The sequence below is a fragment of the Saccostrea cucullata genome, unplaced genomic scaffold (assembly GCF_032062105.1).
Source record: "Saccostrea cucullata isolate Sc308-1 unplaced genomic scaffold, CSIRO_AGI_Scuc_v1 ctg18708, whole genome shotgun sequence".
NCBI classification, from domain to species: Eukaryota; Metazoa; Mollusca; class Bivalvia; order Ostreida; family Ostreidae; genus Saccostrea; species Saccostrea cuccullata.
In genome coordinates, this window is record NW_026928419.1 from 1 (window position 1) to 27,003 (window position 27,003).

General features: G+C 35.4%; 2 protein-coding genes across 3 annotated transcripts; one reads left to right on the plus strand and one right to left on the minus strand.

Annotated features, from left to right (window-relative positions):
• Positions 1-1,652: 1,652 nt before the first annotated feature.
• LOC134277521 (transcription factor SPT20 homolog) lies at positions 1,653-14,495 on the minus strand (the record flags this gene model as incomplete). Its single annotated transcript, XM_062759852.1, is given in 23 exon segments — positions 1,653-1,936; positions 2,105-2,228; positions 2,500-2,645; positions 3,209-3,335; positions 3,975-4,075; positions 7,208-7,444; positions 7,579-7,761; positions 7,866-7,915; positions 8,448-8,559; positions 8,680-8,764; positions 9,155-9,365; positions 9,603-9,635; positions 9,859-10,016; positions 10,174-10,230; positions 10,310-10,366; positions 10,720-10,867; positions 11,968-12,161; positions 12,558-12,665; positions 12,992-13,030; positions 13,193-13,228; positions 13,392-13,547; positions 14,156-14,222; positions 14,419-14,495. Coding segments are annotated over 23 exon segments (2,739 nt in total), but the record flags the coding sequence as incomplete, so codon positions are not given.
• Positions 14,496-19,711: 5,216 nt separating this feature from the next.
• LOC134277520 (uncharacterized) lies at positions 19,712-24,327 on the plus strand. Of its 2 annotated transcripts, XM_062759850.1 has the most exons (3): positions 19,729-19,810; positions 20,487-20,525; positions 23,443-24,327. In XM_062759850.1, exon 3 carries the CDS (start codon positions 23,570-23,572, stop codon positions 24,185-24,187), a length of 618 nt encoding a protein of 205 aa, XP_062615834.1. In that variant the 5' UTR covers positions 19,729-19,810; positions 20,487-20,525; positions 23,443-23,569; the 3' UTR covers positions 24,188-24,327. The 2 variants fall into 2 exon arrangements, with proteins under 2 accessions (XP_062615835.1, XP_062615834.1); XM_062759851.1 differs by lacking the exon at positions 20,487-20,525 and having other exon boundaries at positions 19,712-19,810.
• Positions 24,328-27,003: the final 2,676 nt, after the last annotated feature.

Here is a 27,003-nt window from a genome sequence, read left to right on the forward strand (position 1 = left end):
AGGTACATTACGGACAAGATTTCCTGTAACATGCTCAAATTAGCTGCCAGGTTTGGTTTTATTTCTGATGCGTTGTATTTAGCAATGTATTATTACAAGACATCCAGGTACACAGAAGCTTTATCTATTATAGAGATGACTAAGGTCAAGTTATCACAACCACATGTGATGTATATAGACTCTATATTTGGGGACAGAGATAAGTATGCTCAGGTTTTAGGAGGAAAATCTTGGTCTACAAAGATGAGAGAAGCCATAGCAGGACCAATTACGCTTTACGAAGATATCGGTTATATCAATGAATTACTGATAGAACAGTCTGTAATCAGGCATCCATTATACATTCGACCTTTTGTATTGCTACACATGCTAGAAATTTTGTGCTACATTCATGTTGATTTAACAAGAGTACAAACAGCTTTGAATGACCTTTGGAACCGAATTCAAAATAACTTTATTGAAGGTATCCTGCTTGGAGGCATATCATGGCAAATCTTAGGAATTTGTTACTACATGACAGGGAACTTCAATGCTGCTTTTTACGCTTTTCAAAAATCACTCAGACAAATTCAATATAATCAGATACAGACTGCTACAATTATCAGAATTATAATATTAATCTATCAATTTTTCTAATAAGTAAAACACAAATAAAACAGGAATCACCATAATCTGTAAAAAGGTCATGTGGGACAGACTGCTGCTCTATTTATGATCTGACGCAACAACAACAAATGAGATTTCGCATGGATAAAATGAACAGAGTTCAATAATATTAGGTATGAATTTTACGTTGTTTGTCAAACATTCACAGAATTACAGTAAAAAAATTTCAATATGTGTGTTGACTTGACTTTTATGATCAACAACTGGAAATAACATTAAAATATATTTTAAAAAAAATTATTTGTGTTGTAAAAATCAAACAATTTAAATACTATTTCTTAATATTTTTGACATAGAATACCACTCAAAATGGGTGAATGGTATCATATTCTGCATATCTGACACTAAGATCTACAGATAATTAATGGTAGATGATAAAAGAATTAGAAAGACTGTAAGAACAAAATGTTATGAATCCAGCAGACAAAGCTTGTAACAATATAGTCTAGCTTTGCTTTAATGAAATTTTTTTTGGCTCAATACTAATAAAAAAAGAGAGATGTCAATCCAAAAAGAGTACATTGTGTTTCAAAATATTGTATTTGTTGGTTTTAATTTGTGTTTTTTTTTTAATTTTATAACCTCAAAACCAATCCATCTGTGGACGCTAAACATAGAAAAAACGTGGAATGGCCTCATGTTGTACATGCATTTTAATACCACTATATTTGTTTTCTCTTCTTTCACTATCATTTATAGATATATTTTGAAACAAGATTATTTAAATTATATAATAAACTTTACAATCTGTAACATTTGCTACAATAACTGCAGTACAATACTGGGTTTTGATTTGTTTATTGATTAGATGGGAATACTTAAGTCTAGCTGTCTTCAGTAGGGTACACATGTCCACTGTGTGAATTAGTGTTGTCTGTTTTTGGAATGTCAGTTGTGGAAGAGGCTGTATAAAGTAGGCATGTCTACTGCTCGGAGGGAGTTGTCCATTTATGGTTTTGTTTTTGTCAGATTGTGTGTTTCTATTGTTTGGGTGGGTTGGTGTGGTCCATTTCTTGTTGTCTTGGCGTTGTGTGTTTCTACTGTTTTGGTGGAGTTGGTGTGGTCCGTTTCTTACTCTTGGATTTACTGACAGGCGGAGAAGCAGCAACTTGCGGCTGACGGATTTGGATCTGCTGTAGCTGTTTATACTGAAGCTGCTGTAGTTGTAGCATATGTTGTTGGGGAACTGCGCCCCCTTGTGGTGTGTTAGGTTTGAACTGAGACAGGGTAGCTAACTGGTGTCCAGAAATGTTCTGTGCTGTCAGCTGCACTGTAACAAGGGAAAGGACAAAAAATGTTACAACATTTACAAATTCCACCATTTTATATTCTTCTGCTACCAAGACAAGAACTTTTCCTCTTAATTAGACATTTAAAAATTGGAAAATGAAGTACACAGCAGAATTTGTTTAATCAGTTCATTAGGCCTCTACCTTACCTGTTGTTGGTAGCGATGGCCCTGGTTTACCACCAGACTGAGAGGTCATGACCCCTGGGCCTGACTTCCCTGGCGCCCTCTGTTGAGGGAGACCCACTAACTGTATACCAGGCTGTCCCTGGATCTGCAATATTGGATATTTTATTTAAATGGATGAGTACTTCACCTAAATGCTTTTCAAGATCAGTATCTCCCCCCAAAACATACAAAATGAGTAGCTTGTTCATACCTTGTGAGATTATCTGTGTGTAAGAATTATTTACCTGTGTTTGAGATACTCAGGTAACCTGTCTATGAGATGTTTAGTTAACCTTTATTAAGATGTTGTGTTTACCTGAGAGATATTTAGGTTACATGTGTGTGAGAAGCTGAGATTAGATTTATATTAGATTTACCTGTAGAAGAGGAACAGAGGATGGCTGTCTGATGTTAGATCCAGGCTGAGTCTTTACCCCTCCTTGTACAAAGGGGGTGATTCCTATGATGGGGGATAAGAGTCCTCCTGAACCAGTGATAACAGTACTGGGGGTAGTCACTGACCCTGTAGTACACCAAAATATTTCATAAAATATTTAATAATTGTATGCCAAACAGTGAAAAAAAATATGAATATCTTAAAAAAGAAAATAAAGATAATGTATACATTTCTTAGGCAGGGGATGAAATGTATTATACAGAATTGTATGAAAGTTCTAAAATTACATCATCCTTTACTATATGATACATAAATCCTAAAGTATTTTTTTTAGAGATTTGGGGTCCAATTTTACAAAAGACAAAACCGTAATTTTGCAAATAACTTTCTTTTAAACGTAAGTGTAAAAATTTTTGAAAATCTTTTTAAATAGGATTGAGAAGGATATATCTATGCAGGCAATATGTAATAGTATCATTAATTGTGCAATATTCTAAAATCACCTTAAGTTTTTGTCTCAGTCTTTAGTTCTTTTGATAAACAGGCCCCTTAGATGTACATATAAATATGGTAAATCTGAAATCCTATACAATATCCAAGATCATTTGGATACTCTAATATTAAAACATCGAAAGATTATCTAATTTTTATTTACCTGAAGTGACTGTAGATGATGATGATTTATTTACCTGATGTGACTGTGGCTGATGATGAAGGCGATGATGAAGTGAAGGATAAACCAGAAGTTGTGACAGCTGTGGGCATTGAGGTTACCATGGTAACCAAAGTTGGTGCTGACCCAACAGATGATGAAGTCTAAATTACAAAAGATACTCTGACATTGGTAAAAGATTTAAAGTTTAATAGAACAAGTTGGACAATAGAACCTTATATAAGACTTCAAGCATTTTTCAAAAGATTAAGTCATTGAATACCTGCATGTAATGTAAATTAAAAGAACAATAATTCTACCAGGCTATTTAATGTCTCATCAAAATTTAAAATGAACACCTATGGCAAGTTTATAAAGTATAAAACATGTAATTAACAGCAGGCATTTAGTAGAAAAGCCTTATATAAAACTTCATTTTAATAATAAGAATAAAACAGAATAAAAGTCAATAAACTAGAAATTGTACCACAAATTTCATTCAAAATCATTCATATACATGAGACAAGACATCAAACATTGACATGCAATGCTAAAGCAAGCCCTCCCTAACCATACTTAATTATATAACGATTAATTCTGAAATTCCCTGCACAAACACTCATATACTGTACATTTAATTGTTAGTATCCTTCATTGATGAATTTAAACAAATTATTTGTCAAATGTTTACACCCTTAATGCCAAAAAGTGAGAGCATGCTGAATCCACACATGACCATGGTTACCATGGTTACCATGCAGACAAACTGGAAGTGTTGACATCTGGTTGCCATGCATACGTACAAGTTTTCTACTCACAGAGACTGGCACGGATCCAGTGGTGGTGGAGGATAGAGAACCACTGGGCAATGAACTGACAAAGATGTTCTGATTCTGTATTACACCTGTAATATTAATATCATAAAATACAGGTGTGGATCTTAGAGTGGTGGTCAGAATTGACAAAGATGTTCTGATTCTGTATCACACCTGTAATAATAAATATAAAATACAGGTGTGGATCTCAGAGTGGTGGTCGGAACTGACAAAGATGTTCTGATTCTGTATTACACCTGTAATATAAATATAATAAAATACAGGTGTGGATCTTTGAGTGGTGGTTAGAACCGACAAAGATGTTCTGATTCTGTATTACACCTGTAATATTAATATCATAAAATACAGGTGTGGATCTTAGAGTGGTGGTCAGAATTGACAAAGATGTTCTGATTCTGTCACACCTGTAATAATAAATATAAAATACAGATCTACTTCTGTTCTGATTCTGTATTACACCTGTAATATAAATATAATAAAATACAGGTGTGGATCTTTTGAGTGGTGGTCAGAACTGACAAATGTTCGATTCTGTAAAGGACCTGTAATGAAATATATTACTTGAGCTGTACTGTATACAGCGCTCGGATATAACAAAGTCGCTGGGACCTATGTAATTCTTTAGAACCGTATAAGATATTCATTAATTTTATATAGCTGGGGATCCAAGATGACTTCGCTTATAGCACGCCAAATTCACAAAAATGAGCTAAACCCTAGTTTCACAATTGATAAACTAATACTATAGTTTACAAATCATAAACTATAGTTAACGATTCGTTAAGTAGAGTTTTCATCTGTAAAACTATATTTAACCGTTGTTAACTATAGTTTACGAATGCTAATCTAAGTTTATCTGTCTGTAATAAAACGTTAACAATAGATTTTGTTGATAAACATAGATTCACGTCTGTAAACTATAGTTTACGATCGTTAACTATAGTTAAGAGTTGTTAACCAGAGTTTACAAATCGTGAAACTGTATTTATCAGAAAATCTATGTTTTGCAATTGCAAATGATAGTTTTCAGTGTTAAGTATAGCATACATGTTAACCTATTGTGATGAAAAATAGGGAGATTCAGACCTCAAAAGCGGTAGCATTGCGCGCGTGTTGTTTAACGCTTGGATTATTGATATCTTTCATGTAATATACATGTATATTATATGCCTTAAATGAAATCAGGTACCTACATTAATTAATCTTAAATATTTCCATTTCTATTTTTTTTCTCTGTGATACCTGTTTGAAAGTTGTGGGAATTTATTTCTTGATAATTCTGCCGAAATGTAAATTAGACAGGTCGATAGGTCAGCGGCTAAGGAGGCCTAATACGCATGCAAATCTCGTGCACATCTGTCTCTGTGTCTGACGCTAAGGAGGCCAAATATGCATGTAAATCTCGTGCGGCTGCCTTTGTGTTTGACGTCAGTGTGTGAGGACTATTGAAATTGGCATGGAAGTCCTCGTGTAATTTATATCTATAAGTTTACATTTTTAATGTCTAAGTCTACAATTTTATTTCACAATGAAATGGAAATATAAGGAATTACTGTCTAGTTATGAGAGTATGCCAGGGACATCAACAATAGTGGGAAACATGGGATAATTTTAGCATAACGGGCTTCGCCCATTATGCAAATTATCCCATGTTTCCCACTATTGTTGATGCCCTGGCATACTCTCAAAACTAGACAGTGATTCCTTAAATATCAACAGCAAAGAAGAAGACAGAAACACCTTAAGTTTGACATAAATTGTACAAATTCAAATATTTTTCATGCTCATCATTTTGCTTGGATTGGCTGCATTACTTAGCTTTTTGAAGAGTGATCTTTGCTGATATAGCCTACAAGCAATAATTCTGAATGTTCATTCAGTTTTTAAACAAAACAAATGATGACATGGTTTAATCGAGATCTAAAACAAGTTCCTATCTTTCGTTAAATAAATCAGATTTCCCACGATGATCGAAAACGAAAGTAGAGATGTGCCACATGGCTTGGTCAATCGAGTGATTTCTATTGACTTTATTGATAAAGTTGTGAGCTTCTGTGCTTTTACAGACGATGTCAAATGTTTTCATCTAATTCTTAAAAGCTGTATCTTCTTTTTCATGGCAGGGATGTTGATTAATTTATCGTAACCAATGTAATCACTGGTAGTCTTGTGTCGTTGTCGTTGTCAAATCCGTGCTTGAAATCTATGTACAAAAAAAGCGTTTGTATGATTCCGAGTCAAATCACGCGATATCTAGCGAGATTTTATGAGAGTGGCTTCAAAAATGGATACCCAAGCTTACCAAAAATACTTTAGACGCAGCTTTTGTAGAAAAGCGGTATATTTCTGAATTAAATCGGTAGGCGGGAGATGGAGTGAAAAAGCGGTAGACTCCCGCCTAAATCGGGAGAGTTAACATGTATGAGTATAGTTTACGGTTGTGAAACATAGATTATTGCGTTAACTATGGTTTACAATGTAAAATATAGATAAAAGTTGATAACTATAGTTTACAACCAATAAATCTAGTTTATCGATTGTGAAACTATGATTAGTTCATTTTTGTGAATTTGGCATGCTAAACATAGTTTAACAATTGATAAACTAGGTTTATCGACTGTAAACTATAGTTTACAAACTGTGAACTGTAGTTTACAATTCGTTCACTATAGTTTTCATCTGTAAAACTATATTCAACCGTTGTTAACTATAGTTTACGAATGCTAATCTAAATTTATCTGTCTGCAATAAAACATTAACAATAGATTTTGTTGATAAACATAGATTCACGTCTGTAAACTATAGTTTACGATCATTAACTATAGTTAAGAGTTGTAAACCATAGTTTACAAATCGTGAAACTGTATTTATCAGATAATCTATGTTTTGAAATCGCAAATGATAGTTTTCGGTGTTAAGCATAGTTTACATTTGTGAAACATAGATTATTGCGTTAACTATGGTGTACAGATATAAAATATAGATTAACGTTGTTAACTATAGTTTACAGTCCGTAAACTATAGTTTACAACCGATAAACCTAGTTAATCGATTGTGAAACTATGATTAGCTCATTTTTGTGAATTTAGCGTGCCATATTCATTATATCCATGAATTCGCAATTTCCGTGTTCATACTAAATGAGTTTTCCTGTATGGACTAACGCTTTTGAGTTTGACTGTACTATTTTTGGATCTTACCTGCATTGGTGTTGATGAGGCTTATGGGCACGGGGACGGCGATGCCACCCCCGGGCATGGACACCCCGGTCAGTGACACCTGCATGTTCTGTAGCCCCTGGAGGTTGGCGATGTTGACCCCCGGAAGTCCGGTCAGGTTCTGGATGTTAATGTTGGGGGGAAGCCCAATGTTTGTGATGTTGATGTTAGCGATGTTCTGTTGTTGTCCACTCTGTGTGCTCGGAGGATTTTCTGTGTCTACAAGTAAACATGAAAAACATCATTAAAATTTGATCCTCCATATTGATCTTCTGGTTTAAATACATGTATAGCATAATTCAAATTAATTACAAGTGTAGCAACTGAACAGTTTTCAAACTTGAATCTCTTACTTTGTACAAAAGTTACATTTCCCTGTGGGAGCCCCGGGTTGATCTGTTGTACAGTGGCACCCTCTGTTGATGACTTCCTGCCAGGGACAGATGTTGGAGGTGAAGATAAACTGGTGACCCCTTTATTGGTCTGGGCTGCAGCGGGAGAGGGAATCAGGCCAGGAGAAAACAACTGACCTTGAACTACATGGAATGAATTAAACAAAATAATGTTACAGTCATTTGATTTTTATGTATCTTTTCCTTTCAGTTAAGGTTGTACTTCATTACCCTAATTTTTGACTTACTTGGAGCGGAAGTTGGAGTGGTGGCCGGACTTGGGGTGGAGGATGAGGCCCTGTAAATATAATAAACAACAAATTTTAATTTTTAATTATGATGAGATAAGCATATACCAAAACAAACTTCCTTACCTTTACCCTGTGACATTGCTTTTCTTACCTTTACCCTATGCCCTGTGACAATGCCTTTTCTTACTTTTACCCTGTGCCCTGTGACAATGCCTTTTCTTACTTTTGCCCTGTGTCCTCTACCCTGCTACAATGCCTTTCCTTACTTTTGCCCTGTGCCCTGCCTTTTCTTACTTTTGCCCTGTGCCCTAGCTGTCCTTACCTTTGCCCTGCTGCCCTGTGACAATGCCTTTTCTTACCTTTGCCCTGCTCCCTGTGACAATGCCTTATCTCACCTTTGCCCTGGCCCTGTGACATGGTTTTACCTTTGCCCTGGGCCCTGTGACATGGTCTTACCTTTGCCCTGCGTCTGTGAAAATGCCTTACCTTTGCCCTGAACCCTGTGACAATGCCTTACCTTTGCCCTGCGCCCTGTGACAATGCCTTACCTTTGCCCTGCACCCTGTGACAATGCCTTACCTTTGCCCTGCGCCCTGTGACAATGATTTGCCCCTCATTCCTGGCTGCTGCGGTTGCTGAGGTTTCTGAATGTTCAGTTGTAACTGGTTCCCAGCTGGCTGGGCTCCTTGTGCTGAAACATAGTGCAACACAGACTATAATATTTTGATCATATGGATGTATATACATTACCTTTTTTAAAATGTCAATTTATTTTTTAATTATTCAATATCAGTACAAATATCATACATACCCATAGGGGCCAAGGTTAGGGAGAGCTGGATTGGTACATTCCTTTTGGCAGTGAGTCCTGATGAAGAGGTGGTAGACAAATCAGCCTGGGTATAAACAAAGAGGAAATGAAAGTGAAAGTAAACATCACATGAGAGGAAATGCATGGAAAATGAAAGTTACACTCAGTAGTAAACATCAGGAAAATGAAAGTGTACACTCAGTAGTAAACAGCAGGAAAACGAAAGTGACAGTAAATAAAGGAAAATAAAGAGTATTTAATAAAATAAAAACATAGATATGATTTAACATTGATATAAATTCTTATATAAGTTTTTAAATTTACAGATTAAGAGCTCTAATTCTTAGCAACATAAAGAAACATCTTTTCTGAAAGACTGGCTTCAAAATTTTTGAAAATAGAGAATGGTGGTTTTTTACATACATGTATAGCATGTATATTTTATAAAATTTTTAATTATATGACAAAAATAGACCTGAGTAAACTGCCCCTTAATGGCAGCTGTGAGAGCAGGTGCATGTGCACTGAGAATGCCCTGGGGTCCAGCTGGTCCCAGTCCTGGGGTGGTGGGGGTTTGGGAGGTTTAGGTGAACTCTACATGTGGGGGGTGTCCAGGTTTCTGAGTGGTTATCTTCACTGCCCGCCTCCCCTCCTCTGTAAATATCTCCTTGAACTGCTCAAGGTACCTGAATTATTAAGAGTACCTAATAAATTCTCATATTCCAATAGTATAACAGATGCACACACAGATAGAAGAAAACAATGTCTCCAGGTATCTAGAATTATATCCACCAGAAGTTGTGTACCCAACAGGAACCTGTTAAATAAAATTCTAATATTTAAATACAGAGTGGTTATAACAGATACACACACCATGTTAGAATGAAAACAATGTTTACAGTCTAATCTAGAATCTGACTTGCTTGTCCACCAGTAGTCGTGTACCCAACAGGAACCTGTTAAATAAAATACCACTAAGTAATGTTTATATAACAAATAGAAATTACAGACACAATATGTAACATTTGAATATGTAAATGGTTTTGCTTAATATAACTCCTTGTCTTTCCATGATGTATGCATGTATGCATCTTAATATAATAATTACTTAATTTTCTGGCACATGACAAAATTAGACAAATAAAATAAGAGGAAGTTAATGAGAAGGTGACGACTTACATGCACGACGTGCCGACGCTGCCCTCGCGGTAATCATGGTCCAGATAAAGCTCCCCGTAAAACTCATCATCCGAGTTCCTCTTCTGGATGGTTAGTTTGGCCAGGATTTTTTTATCCGCGCTGACGTCTCGTTCCAGAGTTATCTCCTCCATGACCTCCTGTTATGAGGAAAGAGTGACATTAAAAACAACATTTTTTTTACTTAGTAATGAAAAGATGCAAAATATATTTTACTCTCTTGCTGGAAAAATAGTTGACTATTAAAAAATTGCTTTGGAATGAATTAACAAAGACAAATTAATTTTCGGAGCTTACAAATGAATTATCTGTTGCCGATTCTGCAGCTGGTACAACCGTCGCAAACTTGTTCACCTGAAAGAAATTTATAAACATTGTTTATTTAATTTTCACACAAAAAAATCTTCTTTCATGTGAAAATTAGAAAAAATACCTCTACAGATTCAGGGGCAGATAACTGAAGCGGTTTCTGTTTCCACATGTCAACATGCTGAAAAATATTTAATTAAAATACATACATGTATCTCAAAGATTATGTGAGCAAAGATAAAAGTCATAATCATTAACAAGCCATATCAATTGAAATACTCTTTCATTATTACTAGAGATTTTAGAATTCCTTGTAACGGGAGCAAAATATTTGATCCACATGTTATATCACTACATCAGAAAACATTTGGATTCATCTAGAAAATTGAGGTATTTTGAAATTTTTTATACATACAGCCATATACATGTAGTATTGAAACACAAGATATTTTCTGTGCTCAGTTTGATGTACTTATAAAGAAATCTTTTATGTGAAATAGATAAACAGCTTTTCTGATCATCAAACAAACTCACAGGTTTTCCCACTTTCAGATTGACGGGAGGATTGGACCTCATTTTCTTTTTATGAATGAAGTCGTGCAGCTTGAGTTCTTTTGGTGCAGCTGCACTGGCCGACTTCCTTTTCCTGTTCAGAGCAGCCTGGTTGTACCTCTTGGCTGACCTAATTATATAAAATTTTATGAAATGCGTTAATTTCTGTATTTTATGTACATGTGTATTATAGCATCTGTTTCTTTACTGCAAGACAGGTTAAGACACTAAGTTAAAATTAAAAGTGTGTTATTATGTGTATATCAGAATTCTTCAGCTATCCCTCTGGACTGAAATTTTTTTAAATATAACTATTTTAGGTTGACAATTATCTTTTTGAAAATCTGTTATCTTCTCTAACTGAACTAAACACAATAGATGAGGTACAACTAATTGGAAGGAAGATATACTTCTTTTTTATACAACATACAAATGATGAAGTCTAACAGATGGATGCATGGTCAAATAACCAGACAGACTGTGCCACATTGTTTGTAAAAGGTAAATGACCCTGGATACCGATCTTTTAAGCATGGGGTCACAGAGTCTCTTTTGTTTGTACTTACCTTTTGAGCATGGGGTCACAGACCTTTTGAGCATGGGGTCACAGAGTCTCTTTTGTTCATACTGACCTTTTAAGCATGGGGTCACAGAGTCTTTGTTCGTACTTACCTTTTGAGCATGGGGTCAAAGAGTAACCAGACAGATCTTTTGTTAAATACTGACTTTTGTTTGTACTGACCTTTTGAGCATGGGGTCACAGAGTCTCTTTTGTTTGTACTTACCTTTTGAGCATGGGGTCACAGACCTTTTGAGCATGGGGTCACAGAGTCTCTTTTGTTTGTACTGACCTTTTGAGCATGGGGTCACAGAGTCTCTTTTGTTCATACTGACCTTTTGAGCATGGGGTCACAGAGTCTCTTTTGTTCGTACTGACCTTTTGAGCATGGGATCACAGAGTCTCTTTTGTTCGTACTGACCTTTTGAGCATGGGGTCAAAGAGTCTTTGTTCGTACTGACCTTTTGAGCATAGGGTCACAGAGTCTTTGTTCGTACTGACCTTTTGAGCATGGGGTCACAGAGTCTCTTTTGTTCATACTGACCTTTTGAGCATGGGGTCACAGAGTCTTTGTTTGTACTGACCTTTTAAGCATGAGGTCAAAGAGTCTCCTTTGTTCGTACTGACCTTTTAAGCACTGGGTCAAAGAGTTTTCATTTGTTCGTACTGACCTTTTGAGCATGGGGTCACAGAGTCTCTTTTGTTCATACTGAAGTTTGTTGTTGACCAGAAAGACCGATGGGGAGGGGTCCAGGCAGAGGGGCTCCTCTGTTGCCAATAGCAACTGACTCTCCAACGTAAACTGGTCTTCTTGTGTCCAGCGATGTCCGTCGTTAATTATATTGTACATGTCTGACAACATCGACTGAAAATAAAAATATTCTAGGAAATTAAGTGATGTCCTCGTAATTAATTAAAGTAATGTCTGTATTTGATTAAATTGATCATCTCACAACAGACACTGATAAGTGAAAAAATTTAAATTGAATATACTAGTTATGTAATAATGCTATGAAGTAACATATGATTTAATTAATTAAAATGAGTAATATATTTTCTTTATCCAAGCTGACGACTGGTTATCTATTTGTACTTTAAATACTATAGGCTACAGCATACCCTGGATAAGATGATCATTCATGCATTTTAGAAGCAAAGTCTTGAAATTTAAAGGTTCTGTTTCTAATTCAAATCATTTTTAGCTGTGATATTATGATTATTGTGACACCTATGTAAATATGTAAATACATGTACATTGTACCTGAGGGGTGGGTTTCAGTAGAACATACTGTGTGTCGTACGACCCCGTGATCGACCGACGGTAATCTCGGACCTCCAGAATAACACAGCCACTGTAGAACACATTCACCTGTAATCAGAAAATCACTCATCTCAAATACGAAGAAATATCATAAATCATAAATAGAATGCTGCCTATGAAGACTACTGTATTAACTTCCAGTTACTTTAGGGGGGGTGGAGACTGGTCCTTCGAATAAGATCGTATAAACCGAGGTCCCGTGTCGCTAAATGGCCCTGAGTGCCGAGCATAGGACAAAATTTGCAGCTTTTCACTGTAAGTGGTGGCATTTCCGTATTATGAGTGAAAATTCTCAAGAGGGATGTTTTAAAACAACATACAAACAAACATACAAACAAACAAACATACAAACAAACAAACTATCAGTTACAGACCTGAGCTTTCTCCAGAAGATCCACAAGGAACGGAGGAAGCTGTCAATAGAACAAAGGGAGAAATTATAATAATTATACACCACATCTAAAAAACACCCAAAAATTCATTTTTAATAGGACTCATTTATCTACAAAATACAGATATCACACATCATTTTGATTTTCCTCTATTTTTGACCTTGTCGAATCTAAACATCTCACCTCAGAAGAGTCCACATAGTCCAGTAGCTCTGATACCTGTAAGGTAGAAATTGATGATTTAATATTTACATTTCCAATGTCTTTGTTTAAGATAAAATTACAAATAGTCAATGTACTTTATTTCTCCATCAGTGTACTGGTTCATCGATAGGTGCGGTTTAAAAAAAATCATGTACAGTGTATACAATATAAATCTGACCTCGTATGGGAGCTTCAGTGTCTCTAGCTCTACCCCTCCACGCCCCCGTAACATTATGGAGTAGCCCTCATTTCCCGGGTACAGCTTGAGGATCAGACAATTCAGTTTGTCCCTCCTGACCAACTTAGACAAGAGATTAGAGGACAGCACAATATCCTGGAAAACAAAATGTTGATTAGAAAAGTACACTGACAAAAACTACACAGGAATCCTACAAAAATTCACATACAGTCAAACCTCTCTACCATGATGGCATGAACTCTATGTAAGTGAAGATTCAATTAAGATACCCAGGCTAAAATATAGATTCTCAAATTACTTTAATGTATCCACAATTTTTAAGATCTCAGTGTTTTTGATGTCAAAAGTTTCAAAAAAGCTGTATATAAATATCTACCGAACAGCTTAAAATGAAGGTCTTTTAAAAATTTACAATGAGTCAAATAATCATATTATCTGTTTAATCTAGAGAGGAATACATCTAGGCCATCTTTAAAATTATGTTTGTTTGCCCTCTCCCAATGATGAAAAAATTAGGTCAATAGGACAGTGAGAAATTTTTTTCAAGAAAATTTTACGATCAATCCTAAACTTTCAAAATGTAATGCTTAGCAAAATGCTTCCTGAGGTTAAAATAAAGTCTTCAAACGGGCCATCTTGTTATTTTCAGTCCATTGGTCGAAAGAGGACAAGCAAACAATTTTTTGAGATGGTCCTACAGCTGTGTGTGAACTCTGTATGACTTGTTCCGAGTTTCCTCTGACCTTGCTATCATCTTGGTTCTGGCAGGATTCTATGTACAAATCATGTAGCTTCTGGTGAATCGATTTACTGCAACAAAAAGAGGACCTTCATTATATATTGTATCTGTCAAGGACTCAAATATTAACTGATGTTGTTTTTAAGAATAAGCGTTTTTCTTAAACAGAAAGTCTTCAAAGATGATAGTTTATTCCATAATGAACAAAAATTAAAACATATTTTACCAATGAAGTAATTTATTTTCAGGAGGCATTTTGACTCTCACCTTTTACTGCTGGATGATGGCTTACACAGTGAATCAGGCCTTTGTTTGGCTGCCTGGACTAAATACTGTTGAAAAAAAAATCCAAAATTTTAATGACTTTTATCACGTAGTATTGTTGCATGCATGTGTTTAAAAATTAATTTGAAAGATTTTCTTGCATGCCCTTCAAAGATCGTGAAATACTAGAGATGCAGGCTTTACAAGAAGTCTATTAGCCAATGTTGATAACTAATACTAACCCTGAAACAATTTAATCAAAATTAGATGTTGGCAATGCTCCTAGTATAATGCCTAAAAGAGTGGATCTAACATCTGATTTTAATGTAAAACTAAGCTCTTTGTTGAGTATGAGACAATAAGGAAGGCCTTAATTGTGAAACATTGATAGATTATAAATTTTCAGTCTTATAATTATTTTACATGTAACCTGAATATTTAAGAAATAAGGTATCATTTTTTGAGTTTTATTGAGATGTAAAACGGGTTGGTCACGTGATCAAATCTCATGAAGCCCGAAGGGCTTTATGGAAGATTTTCTCATGTGCCAACCTGTTTTACATCCCAATAAAACTCAGAAAATGATACCTATATTTACATTTGTGACTTATTCATACTTTACATTTGCCTGATTGTTACTTTTAACGTGTGAAATGCGTTATTTTTCAAACTCAACGGCATGTATGTAATCCACTAAACGCGCATCAAACCTTTATGACGTCACAGAGAAATTACGTCGAACGTTTGTCCAAACACACATTTATGACCTTTGTTTATCTCACCTTTTACTGCTGGATGATGGCTTACACAGTGAAACAGGCAAATTTGTTTGGCTGCCTGGCACTAAATACTGTTAAAAAAAAATCCAAAATTTTAATGACTTTTATCGCGTAGTATTGTTGCATGCATGTGTTTAAAAGTTAATTTGATAGATTTTCTTGCATGCACTTCAAAGATGTAAATAATAGTGCTGCAGGCTTTACAAGAAGTCTATTGCCAATGTTGATAACTAATACTAACCCTGAAACAATTTAACAAAATTAGATGTTGGCAATGCTCCTAGTATAACTAAAAGAGTGGATCTAACATCTGACTATATAAAACTAAGCTCTTTGTTGAGTATGAGACAATAAGGAAGGCCTTAAATGTAAGGAAACATTGATAAATTATAAATTTTAGTCTTATAATTATTTTACATGGACCTGAATAGTTAAGAAATGAAGGTATCATTTTTTGAGTTTTATTGAGATGTAAACATTGGCATGTATCATATCCTCATGAACCCGAAGGGCTTTATGAAGTTTGATCATGTGCCATAGTGCTTTACATCCCAATAAAACTTAGAAAATGCACAGTCCTTATTACTATATACTTATATTTACATTTGTGACTTATTCATACTTTACATTTGCCTGATTGTTACTTTTAACGTGTGAAATGCGTTATTTTTCAAACTCAACGGCATGTATGTAATCCACTAAACGCGCGTCAAACCTTTGAATGACAGTCACAGAGAAATCACGTCACCAAACGTTTGACCAAACACACATTGGTACCTCAAAGTTTTACCCCAGTTACCTGTATTTATACAGTTATACATATGCATTGCTTTCAGTTGTGTTACAAAAGGAAAACATTTGCAAATGTATATATTATGTCATAGTGCAGTTAGCTTGGCACACACAGTGAAATGGAAATTCATTGACTATACACTTGTTCTACTAGAGACTCTGCTATGATTCCGTAAATCTACAATTTGCTAGTCAGAGATTTATGAAGGTCTATTGAACGACTTTTTGTGGCTGGTGTAGGACACTTCAGATTAGTAATGTGTTAATGAATAGTGCATGCATTGGCTTTTAGCTAGTCCTTGCAAGGTTGCTTACATTAAGTCCAGTCTAAAGACTATTTCTACCTATGTAGTTATTAATAGCGAGCTCAGTAGACTAATAGAATCTCAATCCACAACAAATGCATCTGACAATAATTTTAACTCGACAAAATAAATTAAAACATTGTAAAAGGCTTTCAGATCAGAATTTAAATAACCACAAACCTTCTTTAAGTTTGGCCACATTTGTTAGAAACTACAAAAAGTTAGGCCTAATTTTTACTACTTTCAACTATTTTACTTTTTGACTGACTTTGACCGATCCATTGTTGACAATTTAGAATTACACGAACTTCATCATCTTTAAAAAAAAATGAAGATTTTTTATGTTCATACAGGGGAGTGTACACCAGTCTCACTCCTGAGAACTGAATATTACAGTGAATATTATTTTTGGTTTTTATGATACTGTAGTATGTTACATATATACTTTTACTAAATTACATAATTAGATACACATGTAAAATTGCGAACAGTCATACCCCCCTCTCCGGTGTTCCTTACCTCAATTGTTCTTAATTTCTTTTCTTTTAATCTAATACTTTTCTTTGACACAATCACAGAGTATTATAACTGAAAATTCAAAAATGTAACATAAAGCTAACCTTGAAAAAAATTCGCCGTCTATAACTATATGATACTGAAAGCCCCCCCCCCCCTCTCCTACATGATTAAAATAAATAATAATCTTTTAATACCAATTGTTAGGCCTTTGTTTTACACAGGATTTGACTGCGAACAATCCTGTCTACCTAAGCAGTACTTAGGATGCTTACTCCCACTTGGCACCTGATCCTTAGATCCCACCCAGCTTTTGATTTTCCGGAAGTCTGTGAAGAAATTCATAGGGAAAGTAGTCTGTATGGAGTTTGCCGATATTGAGGTAAGGGAAACCACTTCTTTCCCTGAATTCTCCCAGGTAATATCTCACTCCTCATAATCTATGGGATACATCCGATGTTTTAAAAAGTTTGGGAGAAAATTACTCATTGTTATTGTCCATGGGATTTACCAGTGTACAAATTATGGGGTGGGGGAGGGGGGGGGGTGGATCCCAATTGGCTTTTAAGATGCGATATCTTGAAAAAATAGACATGTTTGTGACCCTGGCTATGATATACTGCTAAGAAATCCCGCAAAGTTCTATAATTTATCTTAGGCAGAAAGCTCTAGGTCTAAGAATTTATTTTTGGACAACACAATCAGAAATGGAAGTAAAAGTCTGGACAATGTCATGTCCAGATTAATGTCGCAGTTACTAGTATATATACTAGTGGGATACTATAAATTTTTAATTTTATACATGCCTCCGACAGCGACAAAAATATATTTATGTATATTCCATACTTTTAAGCATAGACCTAATTAAAGCTTTAGGTCTATGTGTTACATTAAAGTTTTGCAATTTAAGAAATTTAAAACTATCTATAACAATCGATTAGGTAAGCGTTAGTTTCTTTCTTTTGGAGGATTAATTTTTGCATTACTTTAAGAATATTGACAATTTTTAGGTATGTATAATTCCGGACTGGTGACGTTTCGATTTCCATTTTGATTGAACTAGCAGCTGTCAATGATATCAAAAAGCCTGGATTTTAATTTGTCGTGGGGAATTGTTGTGTATAAAGTTGAAAAGTCGTAAGTTTTTAAGCTGTTGATTTTTGTAAAGTCTTGTGATTTCAAATTGTCGAAATGTTCTTTAGAATTTTGTAGTATCCACATCTGATTCACACAAGTAAGGGAAGTTGACGATAGAAAAGTTAAAGTCATCACGTTAATCATATAGCTTGGTTGTTAGAATTATCATTAGTGTCTTTTTCAAGTGAAATATCCAAGAATGAAACAGATAAATCAGACTCTGTGGTATCTTTCTTCTCCAGCTCACCAGGATATATCAAAATGTTAAATTGAAGGCCACAGCAAGTGTTTTCTTCTTTTCATGCATAAGATTTTGCACCAATTCTGCTTCATTGGAATATAAAATAGGTCGGCTAATAACGGAGCGCAATGTATACACATTGTAATTCCAATAGATTGTTGGAATACCTGGTCTCCAAAAACCACATAGATATTTTCAATCAAATATTTAAGCATCTCTTTGATATCAACTTCAGAGTACTTATTTGTGCAATCAAAATGTGTTTTAACAAAATAATTTTGTAAATGGGCAATATGATCAGGTAAGTAAATTTACGAGTTCCATTTTTATTGCAAAAGCAGATGACATAAAATGACAATGACATAAAAAAAGCTTGGACCTTCATTAACCGTGGTTGGGTATAAAGTTGAAAGTTGTGAGTTTTTAAGCTGTTGATTTTGGTAAAATATTTCGATTTCAAATTGTCTAAAAGTTTTTTGGAATTATTGAGTACCCACATCTGATTCACACCACTTGATTATATTGTTGCACAGTACTCTTGAAGTTTTTCTTTCATTACTGTCATTACTTGAATATCGACGACGTATTGTCAATTAACAATGGTAATTTGCATTCCTATGTCAATACGATAAATCCTAGTGAGCTTGAGATAAAAGATACCGCAGAGTCTGTCACTGCTATTTCATACTTGGATGTTTTACTTGAAAAGACAGTAATGGTAATCTAACAAACAAGCCATATGATAAACGTGATGACTTTAACTTTCCTATCGTGAACTTCCTTTACTTATGCAGCAATATACCTTCATCACCTGCATATGGAGTATATATATCTCAGTTGATTCGATACGCAAGAGTATGCTCTACGTATGAACAATTACTGAAACGAGGTAAATTATTGACAAGCAAGTTGATGATTGTAGATTGATTGTATCTAGGGTAGCTAGGGATCTTTATCGTGCCAACGCCTACCGCTGACACGGGGTCTCGATTTTTAAGTTCTCATCCAAAGGACCCGCAACTTTCAGTTCAAAGTGCCGAGCGCATGGCGAAGGAACAGTTGCTACCCATTTTAACGACTAGGTCAGTCGCGGCCAAGATACGGCCCCCCGATCACGGAGCGAGCGCTCTACCGACTGAGCTACCGTGAACGGTTAGCAAGTTGATGAAACAAGAGTATCAGCAGTCTCGTTTAAAGTCATCATTTCGTAAGTTCTATGGCCGATACAATGATATGTCAGCAAATACAATTTAACATTGAGTCAAATGCTGACTGAAGTTTTTCGCACCAATTGTTAGTCCTTTATTCATACATTGAATTGACGACGGATTTTCCCGTCATTTCCTGATAATTACAAAGAGCACACGGCGGAAGTGACCGGTCGGCAGAGGATGCTCACTCCTCCATGGCAGATGATCCCACCTCTGATGTTTCTGGGGTCCGTGTTTGCTCTGCTCTTATTTTGCATATTGTTTAATGGACTCTCATTCAGCTGTTATATCAATGTGTGGGTTACATGGTTTGTTTTCTATATTCTAGTTATACTGTATTCCTCTGTCTGATCGTTGTCTGGATTACATGATACAGAAACTGGATGTAGACGGGGATGGAGAGATTGATCTCAAGTAAGTAAAGTCGGTTGAAGCAATGGTTCATAAGTAAAATGCAGATCAAAGTAAGTCGACCCCATTTTGAAATGCAAAACTGGACAGAAAATAGGTCTATGTTCTAGAACTTCTTGAATTAGATAATAAATAGTCCATTTTTAAAAGCCTATCTGATTTAAGGAAGAAGATGGAATGGAAAGGTAACAGTAACGAACAGAAATCGATCTAAAAATAAATCTAACAATAGAAATATTTGAATCAGAATAGGGGCAAAACTCTCGAACCCCTGAAAATTCCAGATACAAGAGGAGGGATAAGGCGGCCTGGAGGAGTAAGCAAGTTTTACACCGATTGTTAGGACTTTGTTTTCATATTGAATTAATTTTGGTACGTAATGTTCCTTTAACCTTATCAATACACAGAGTTTACAGCTGGTTCATCGTCATCTTAGGATGCTTGCTCCTCCTGGGCCCCTGGGCCCCTGGTCCCTTGTTTTGAGATTTCTATGATCCGTGTTTTATGGCCAACATGTATTGTTTCTTAATTTTGTGAGATCTATCACTTTTCATTTTTTCCATCGTGTTTAATTCTGTAGTTAAATGAAATTTGGTCTCAGTGGTATTCCCTTAGTTGTTTTGTTTAAAGCAGATCATCATAAATTTCTCTCAATAACCAATTAACGTCCATTTTACAGTAGTTTTTACAGTAGTTTTCACGAGGACGAAGACCTGGGGTAACTATTCAGCATGTGATTGAACTTTTGGTTAATCGTTGTGTTGCAGCTATAAAAAATAATTAGACACCTGCTTATTTTAGATTCTGTAAACGTTTTGATTATTCTTGTTGAGCACATTAGTAGATTGTATGTAGCTTTTGTCACGACAGAGCTTTATGTGTTGTTTCATAAATGACATCGTCGCAAACACGTAAGGCCGAAATGTACGATTATCTCCATTCTGAAGAACCGGTCACGGTAGCCTAGTGGTAGAGCGTTCGCTTCGTGATCGGGAGGCCCGGGTTCGATTCTCGTTCGCGGCGCCGCGTCATACCTAAGACGTAAACAAAGGTAGTGACTGTTCCTTCGCCAAGCGCTCGGCACTAGAAGTGAAAGTCACGGGTCTTTCGGATATGACCTTAAAAACGTAGGTCCCGTGTCACGGTAGGCGCTGGCACGATAAAGAACCCTCACTGCTCAATGGCCCTGATTGCCGAGTATAGGTCTAAATTTGAAGCCCTTCACCTGCATAAGGTGACGTCTCCATATGAGTGAAAAATTCTCAAGAGGGACGTTAAACAATATACAATCAATCAATCAATCCATTCTGAAGAGAGCTCCGGCTCGTGGCTTGAGACAATGCATAAATGAATGTTGTACCAAATCCTAGATCATTAGTGTTGTATTCTAGTAGGCTTGTTTGATTTTGTAAATATATAATAGATTCTACAGGCGCTTGCATATATAAATATATTTACTTTTTAAAAATATAAACAGTTATATGTAAATTTTTCATGGTATAATCTACTTGTTAATTTAACTGATTGGAAAATTTATCAAACATCGTTTTAAAAAATACAATTAATATACTCTTCAAAAAAAGAAACGCATAGTAGGAACAATGCCCTGAATAATTTTGAAAGTTTTGTCATACCTTTTATTTTTGTATGAATACGATGTATTCGAATGAAATGAATGATTTTTTAATGCAATTGTTAACTTTACAGCTATTCTACAAGTCTCACAGACAAAAAGACCTGATTTTGCAAAATTTTCCCCCAAATTTTGATCTCAATTTTCATTTGTTGAATTACGATGCAATTCCTTCAGATACAAAGGGGCTATCAAAAGCGGGGGTTCTCGATATTTTGAATCTGGTTTTATCTGAAAAATGACGCTTCCTTAAATTGCTGCATCTGAATGTTGCGTGGCATAAAAAGGAAAATGGGCGACTGGAAGCAGGGGTACCGTAATCTACAATTGCAAGAGGTTTTAATGTTACAAACAGACCATATCTAACATATAAAACATAAACCATTAACATCGAACACCCAATGTTCGCAAACAATATGGTAGACTACGTGTGACATCAGCAGCACAGCATCACTTCCGAGGATTACGCAAATTGCATGAATGTAATGCAAGGACGTCATCTAAAGCATTAGCTATCTCTGAACTGCACAGATCATCTAACAAGACCGTTTTCAGTTGACTACGAAGTATTGCAAAAGGACTATCCATGCTGTTGTTCCGACCCCACAACACCCCAAATATCGACTTCAAAGATCTCAGATGAATAGAGTATGACCACAGCATCACTGCTGAACATTTTGGTTAACCTACTAGTCCAGAATGTTTATCTGAAAGCCTCGTATAAGTTTAAGAGTACTAATGCTTTTTAATAAAGGTTAGATAGATAACTGCCTCCAGGACGTTAAAAAAGTTGGTGGTGGTAGTGTAATGATATGGAAAATGGTATTATAAGAAAGTAAGATTGATTTGGTTCGAATTCAATGGACTTTGATGGAAAAAAGGTACTCTAACCATGTTCCACCTACACATACCCATTCAATTTTGCAGCACCCTAGAGCCGTATTGTAATCTCACAATACACAGCTACATATGGCTCGTTTGACACACCAATTCTTGCAAAGAAACAACAACCTGTTTCAGTCACAGTCATTTAAATCGCTAGATTTAATCCAAATTAAGCAGCATTGGACAAAAGGGATTTACATGATTTGCCAAAGATAATCGCATCCCCAGACTCTGCAACAGCTGACTAAAGCTCTACATTTGGAGTGGGAGAGTTTTCCTATGCAGTTTTTATTACACACATTTGCTTCCATTAGATGCCGTTTGTGGCTATCATTTGTGTCTGCGGGGGGCATACCAGATATTGATCTTTAATGGTCTTAAACTGACTATAATTTTAAAATTGTTGAGTAATTATGACATTTAGATAGTATTCCTGTTGCTTACCACATTTCTGTTTTATCAATGCATCATTTAACTAAATAATTTTTATGTTCAATGTGTCACTAAAATTCCACGATGCGTTTCTTTTTTTGAAGAGTATATTTCTGCTGTAACACAATAGATGTATAAAGTTATGTATCCTGTGTGGTGGGAATATAGGGATCATAGAGAGTTATATTGTGGGTGATCTATTTCTATCATGGGAATATTATGATCATATAATGTTATATTGTGGGAGATCTGTTTAATTTGTATGTTGGGAATCTTAGGGGTACTTTTGTTTTTTTCTATTACAAGTTCCTTTTTGGTGTACTCTATATGTCTAAGGTTATGTACGAGGGTGAAGGAGCTCAAAAAGACAAATGATGTACTTTATATCTTATATAAACTCTACTCCTACCCAGTACTTAAAGATATAAGGTGTTTTGAGATTAGATGTTATCCAAAGATGAGTGTTGTGTTTATCAACACAATTCTAAGCATGAGGATGGACAGTAATAAAAAAAACCCAAATTAAATAAAAAAAAAAGGTTAATGTAAACAGTTTATCTCATAATTTTATTCTAATTGAAAAGATATAGAAAAAATAAATAATTTCTGTATCTTATTAATACATGGAAATGTTTAGTATTAAATTCTTAAATAATTGATAAATGATGTATCTTGCTATTTACAGGGAAGTGATGCAAGCCAAGTCAGAATACAAACGGAAGGAGAGAGAGATGCACAACGCCTCAAAGAACTGGAACTTTGACATATAAAACACAGACATTGGACGTGTTCGAATCAAACTTCAGAGACTGATGCAGAGAAAAATGGACGGCAATCCCACATTCAGGGCGCGTGTGGACTTGTTCCAAGAGGCGCTCAAAGAGGGAAAACTCAAATCCGTTTACAATGACAAAAAAGACAAAGCCAAGGAACGAGAACGAATCCAACAGAAACGGATGATCAAACGACAGCTGGCAGACGACTCCTTGGATGAAGAGGAACAATCCAAGTTAAAACTGGACCTTGAAATTGTTAGCCAGGAGATGGCAACAGAAAACTCCAGAATCGGGAGCGGATCCAGGAGAGCGAGTGGACGTCCCGCCTCTGGACTTCAAAAACTAAAAGAGCACCAAGAAAACAGTGACTCACAATCCCCTAAAACTTCCCGGCCAAGTTCTGGCCTACCCTCCCGCCCTATATCCGGGCATTCATCCCTCCGACCTAATTCTAGTCGCCTCGGCTCCACAACTCGCCCCAGGTCAACACAGTCAAGTCAGAGAGGGGCGGGTAATTCCAGTACCAGGTCCTCACGGCCGGGCTCCCCCCTGATTAACACTGCGAGGAGAGACTCCAAAAATTTGACATCTAATCCAAACTCAGAGAGAAGGAGCGTATCTAATGGAAATGATTGGAAACCCCTCAATTTCTGATTCACTATATGATATAAGTTATTTATAAATAATGCGTGTTTACTGAAAGAGTAAATGATTGGATTGAATGGATCCCACGATTTATTTTGCTAATAAAACGTCTGTAAAATTTTATAACAGAAATAAATCTATTATTATAAGGTGTATATGCACGGCCTGCAGTGAAGAGCATCACACAAACGGCTGGCGGCGTTTGTCTGTCCCTCCGTCCGACGAATCACAGTTTGAAAAATAGTTGAATATCTTAACAATAATAAAGCAATTCTTGATTCCCAAAAAAATTCAGTTACATCAGACGGTTAAGAAATTACCAATGATGAAGAGGAAGTGGTCATGATTGTTTTATCTTGGAAACACGATGCAATCAAGACTGAGGAGTCGGGTTTTGATGTACTACATGCTCATATATGTACTTGGAAAATACACTCATCTCATGACATCTTGCTCAGAAATTAAGTTTTATAAAGGCTTTTGTTTGATATTTTGTCAAAGTTCTACGATTTATGAATGGGAAGACCTGAACACTTTGACAGAATGAATTGAATACTTAAGAAATAGTTTAAAGAATTGAGTTGGCATTTAGCGAAGTCTTTAAGTTTTCGTCTTCACTAAATCGGAGATGATCAATGAAAAAGATGATCAAAGATATCGAACAGTGATCAATTTAAAAAATAATGTAAATTTTGCAAATATGTGAACTGAGCATAAAACACGTATCACCTGGAAATTCCAGAGGGGGAACCAGGTGTCTTAAACAAGTAAGTATCTCCCTTTGATTGGACGTGTTCTCCATGAGTCCTATATATTAAACAAGAAGACGGATTATTTCGTAGTCAAATCTAGTATTGATATAAACACTTAACAACTGGTATAAAATATGCCCAAAAATATGAACCAGTGAAACTTTATATTTGCAGTGAGACAATTTTTAATAAAAGTAACACTATGAGTCAAAATCATTGAGTTTTTACGATATCTGTAGCATACAGAGAAAGACTTATGAAAATTATGAGAATATAGCTAAGATATGACAATTAAACGGCAAGGAAAAAACTGCACAATATAAATTTTGGAAAAACAGCTGAGATCATGGTAACCATGAAAACTTATGCCACTTTTCTGCGCAAGCGTACAATTGGGAGGAAGAATTATTTAGCGATATTTTCGTCATGGGGCATACTGAAATTATTTTTACTTTTATTTTTTTCATAAAAATAGAATTTTAAGGTTCTGAAACCTGTAACTTTCTTAAACTTAATACTTTTGGGAATTAAACAAAATTAACATAGGTCATGCAAAAATTCTACGTTTGTCAATTTTCCCCAATGTGCGTCACGATTTCTCTTTAATTAATGATTTATCAATTCTTTCCAAATTTAATGTTGAGGAAGGATTGAAAGTTTCCATAAAATTCTTGGTAATCTTTGACATGATAAACATACTTACACGCATTGCACTGATATATGTAGTGCAGGAATCAATTTCAGGGAAGTCAGATAAGCCATGAGCTTTTTCTTCGAATCTTAATCACGCCCTCCTGTCCACGATGGTGCTTCCCGCTCATTTAATAATTATAGAACAATTTCAGGACGTATAAATCCACATTTTCAGCTTGTTTCTTTAAGTTGTTTAGTTTAATTAGAATCGGTACGTCGTAGAAAGTAAAAGAAGTAGATTTTTATTGCAATAAACTAATTCTAGCGTTCATGTTAATACATATTTTGTTTTGGGTTGCATACTCTTGAACATATGTTTATTTGGGGGAGCACTTCTGATCCCCTTACTTTTTTCTCCGTATATAATCTGCTGTTTTTTCATATTTGTATTTTCAATTATGCGAATCCTCCTTATTTTTTTTATATAATGTCAAAGTCAACACTGAAAATTTTCAGCATTTGAAAAAAAAGTGCTAAAAATAAAAAGAATATATTCTAGCATTTGAAAAAATCCGCCCTCCCTATATTCTCACAAACGAAATACGTTTACGTTTTTTTCTTCAAACTTTCTTTGGGAATTGCCCCTAATATTTCCTTGCTGCTGGTCTGTCTTATACTGATATATTGCTTCTAACTCTTGGTGTAACCTGAAGGCAAAACTGAGTTCATTTATCCTCTGAAGATTCTACAATTACCTTATTCCTCATCAGTTCTGAATTAACTAAACTCGAATGTACCCTGCATTTCATTCAATTTACATCATGTACGTGCCAACAGAATACAAGGAAATTTTTGGAACAAAAACGGATTGTTTTATAAAGATCAGCCAAAATGATAAATTAGAAATGTTTGTATATATAGTATTTTCTTCCTCAGGAGATGGGTTCTAGGAGTAAATTGGTTATCTTATATTTCCCGCTTCATTTTGTAAGAACTTCCTCATGCTGTCAGAAGAAAATGAAGGTTCTCATATATGACATGACCTCCTGCTCTTCTCCAATACATGTATTAGTCAATTACAATATTGTTATTATTATAGTGTCACACAATACCTCACTGGAGGCTACAAAATCTCATGTAGTGATTCTGGGTATGCTTTCAGCTCATCCTTGATCTGGTGTATAAAGGAGTTTCTCCTGATCTCTGTGTCAACCTTTGATCAATTATTCTTCTGAATGCAAAATGATCAAACCTTCACACCGTAGAAAAGTTAAAAGGGCTACTCTGGACACACTTTTATCATGTTGTCAAATTACAGATGCATACCTGTGCATTTCGTCAGATAATACTTTTTATATGACTCAAATTTTACCCCCAACACCTAATGTATGTTTCAAATAGTAATGAAAATACACACTTAACAAAACTTCTAAGTGTTTA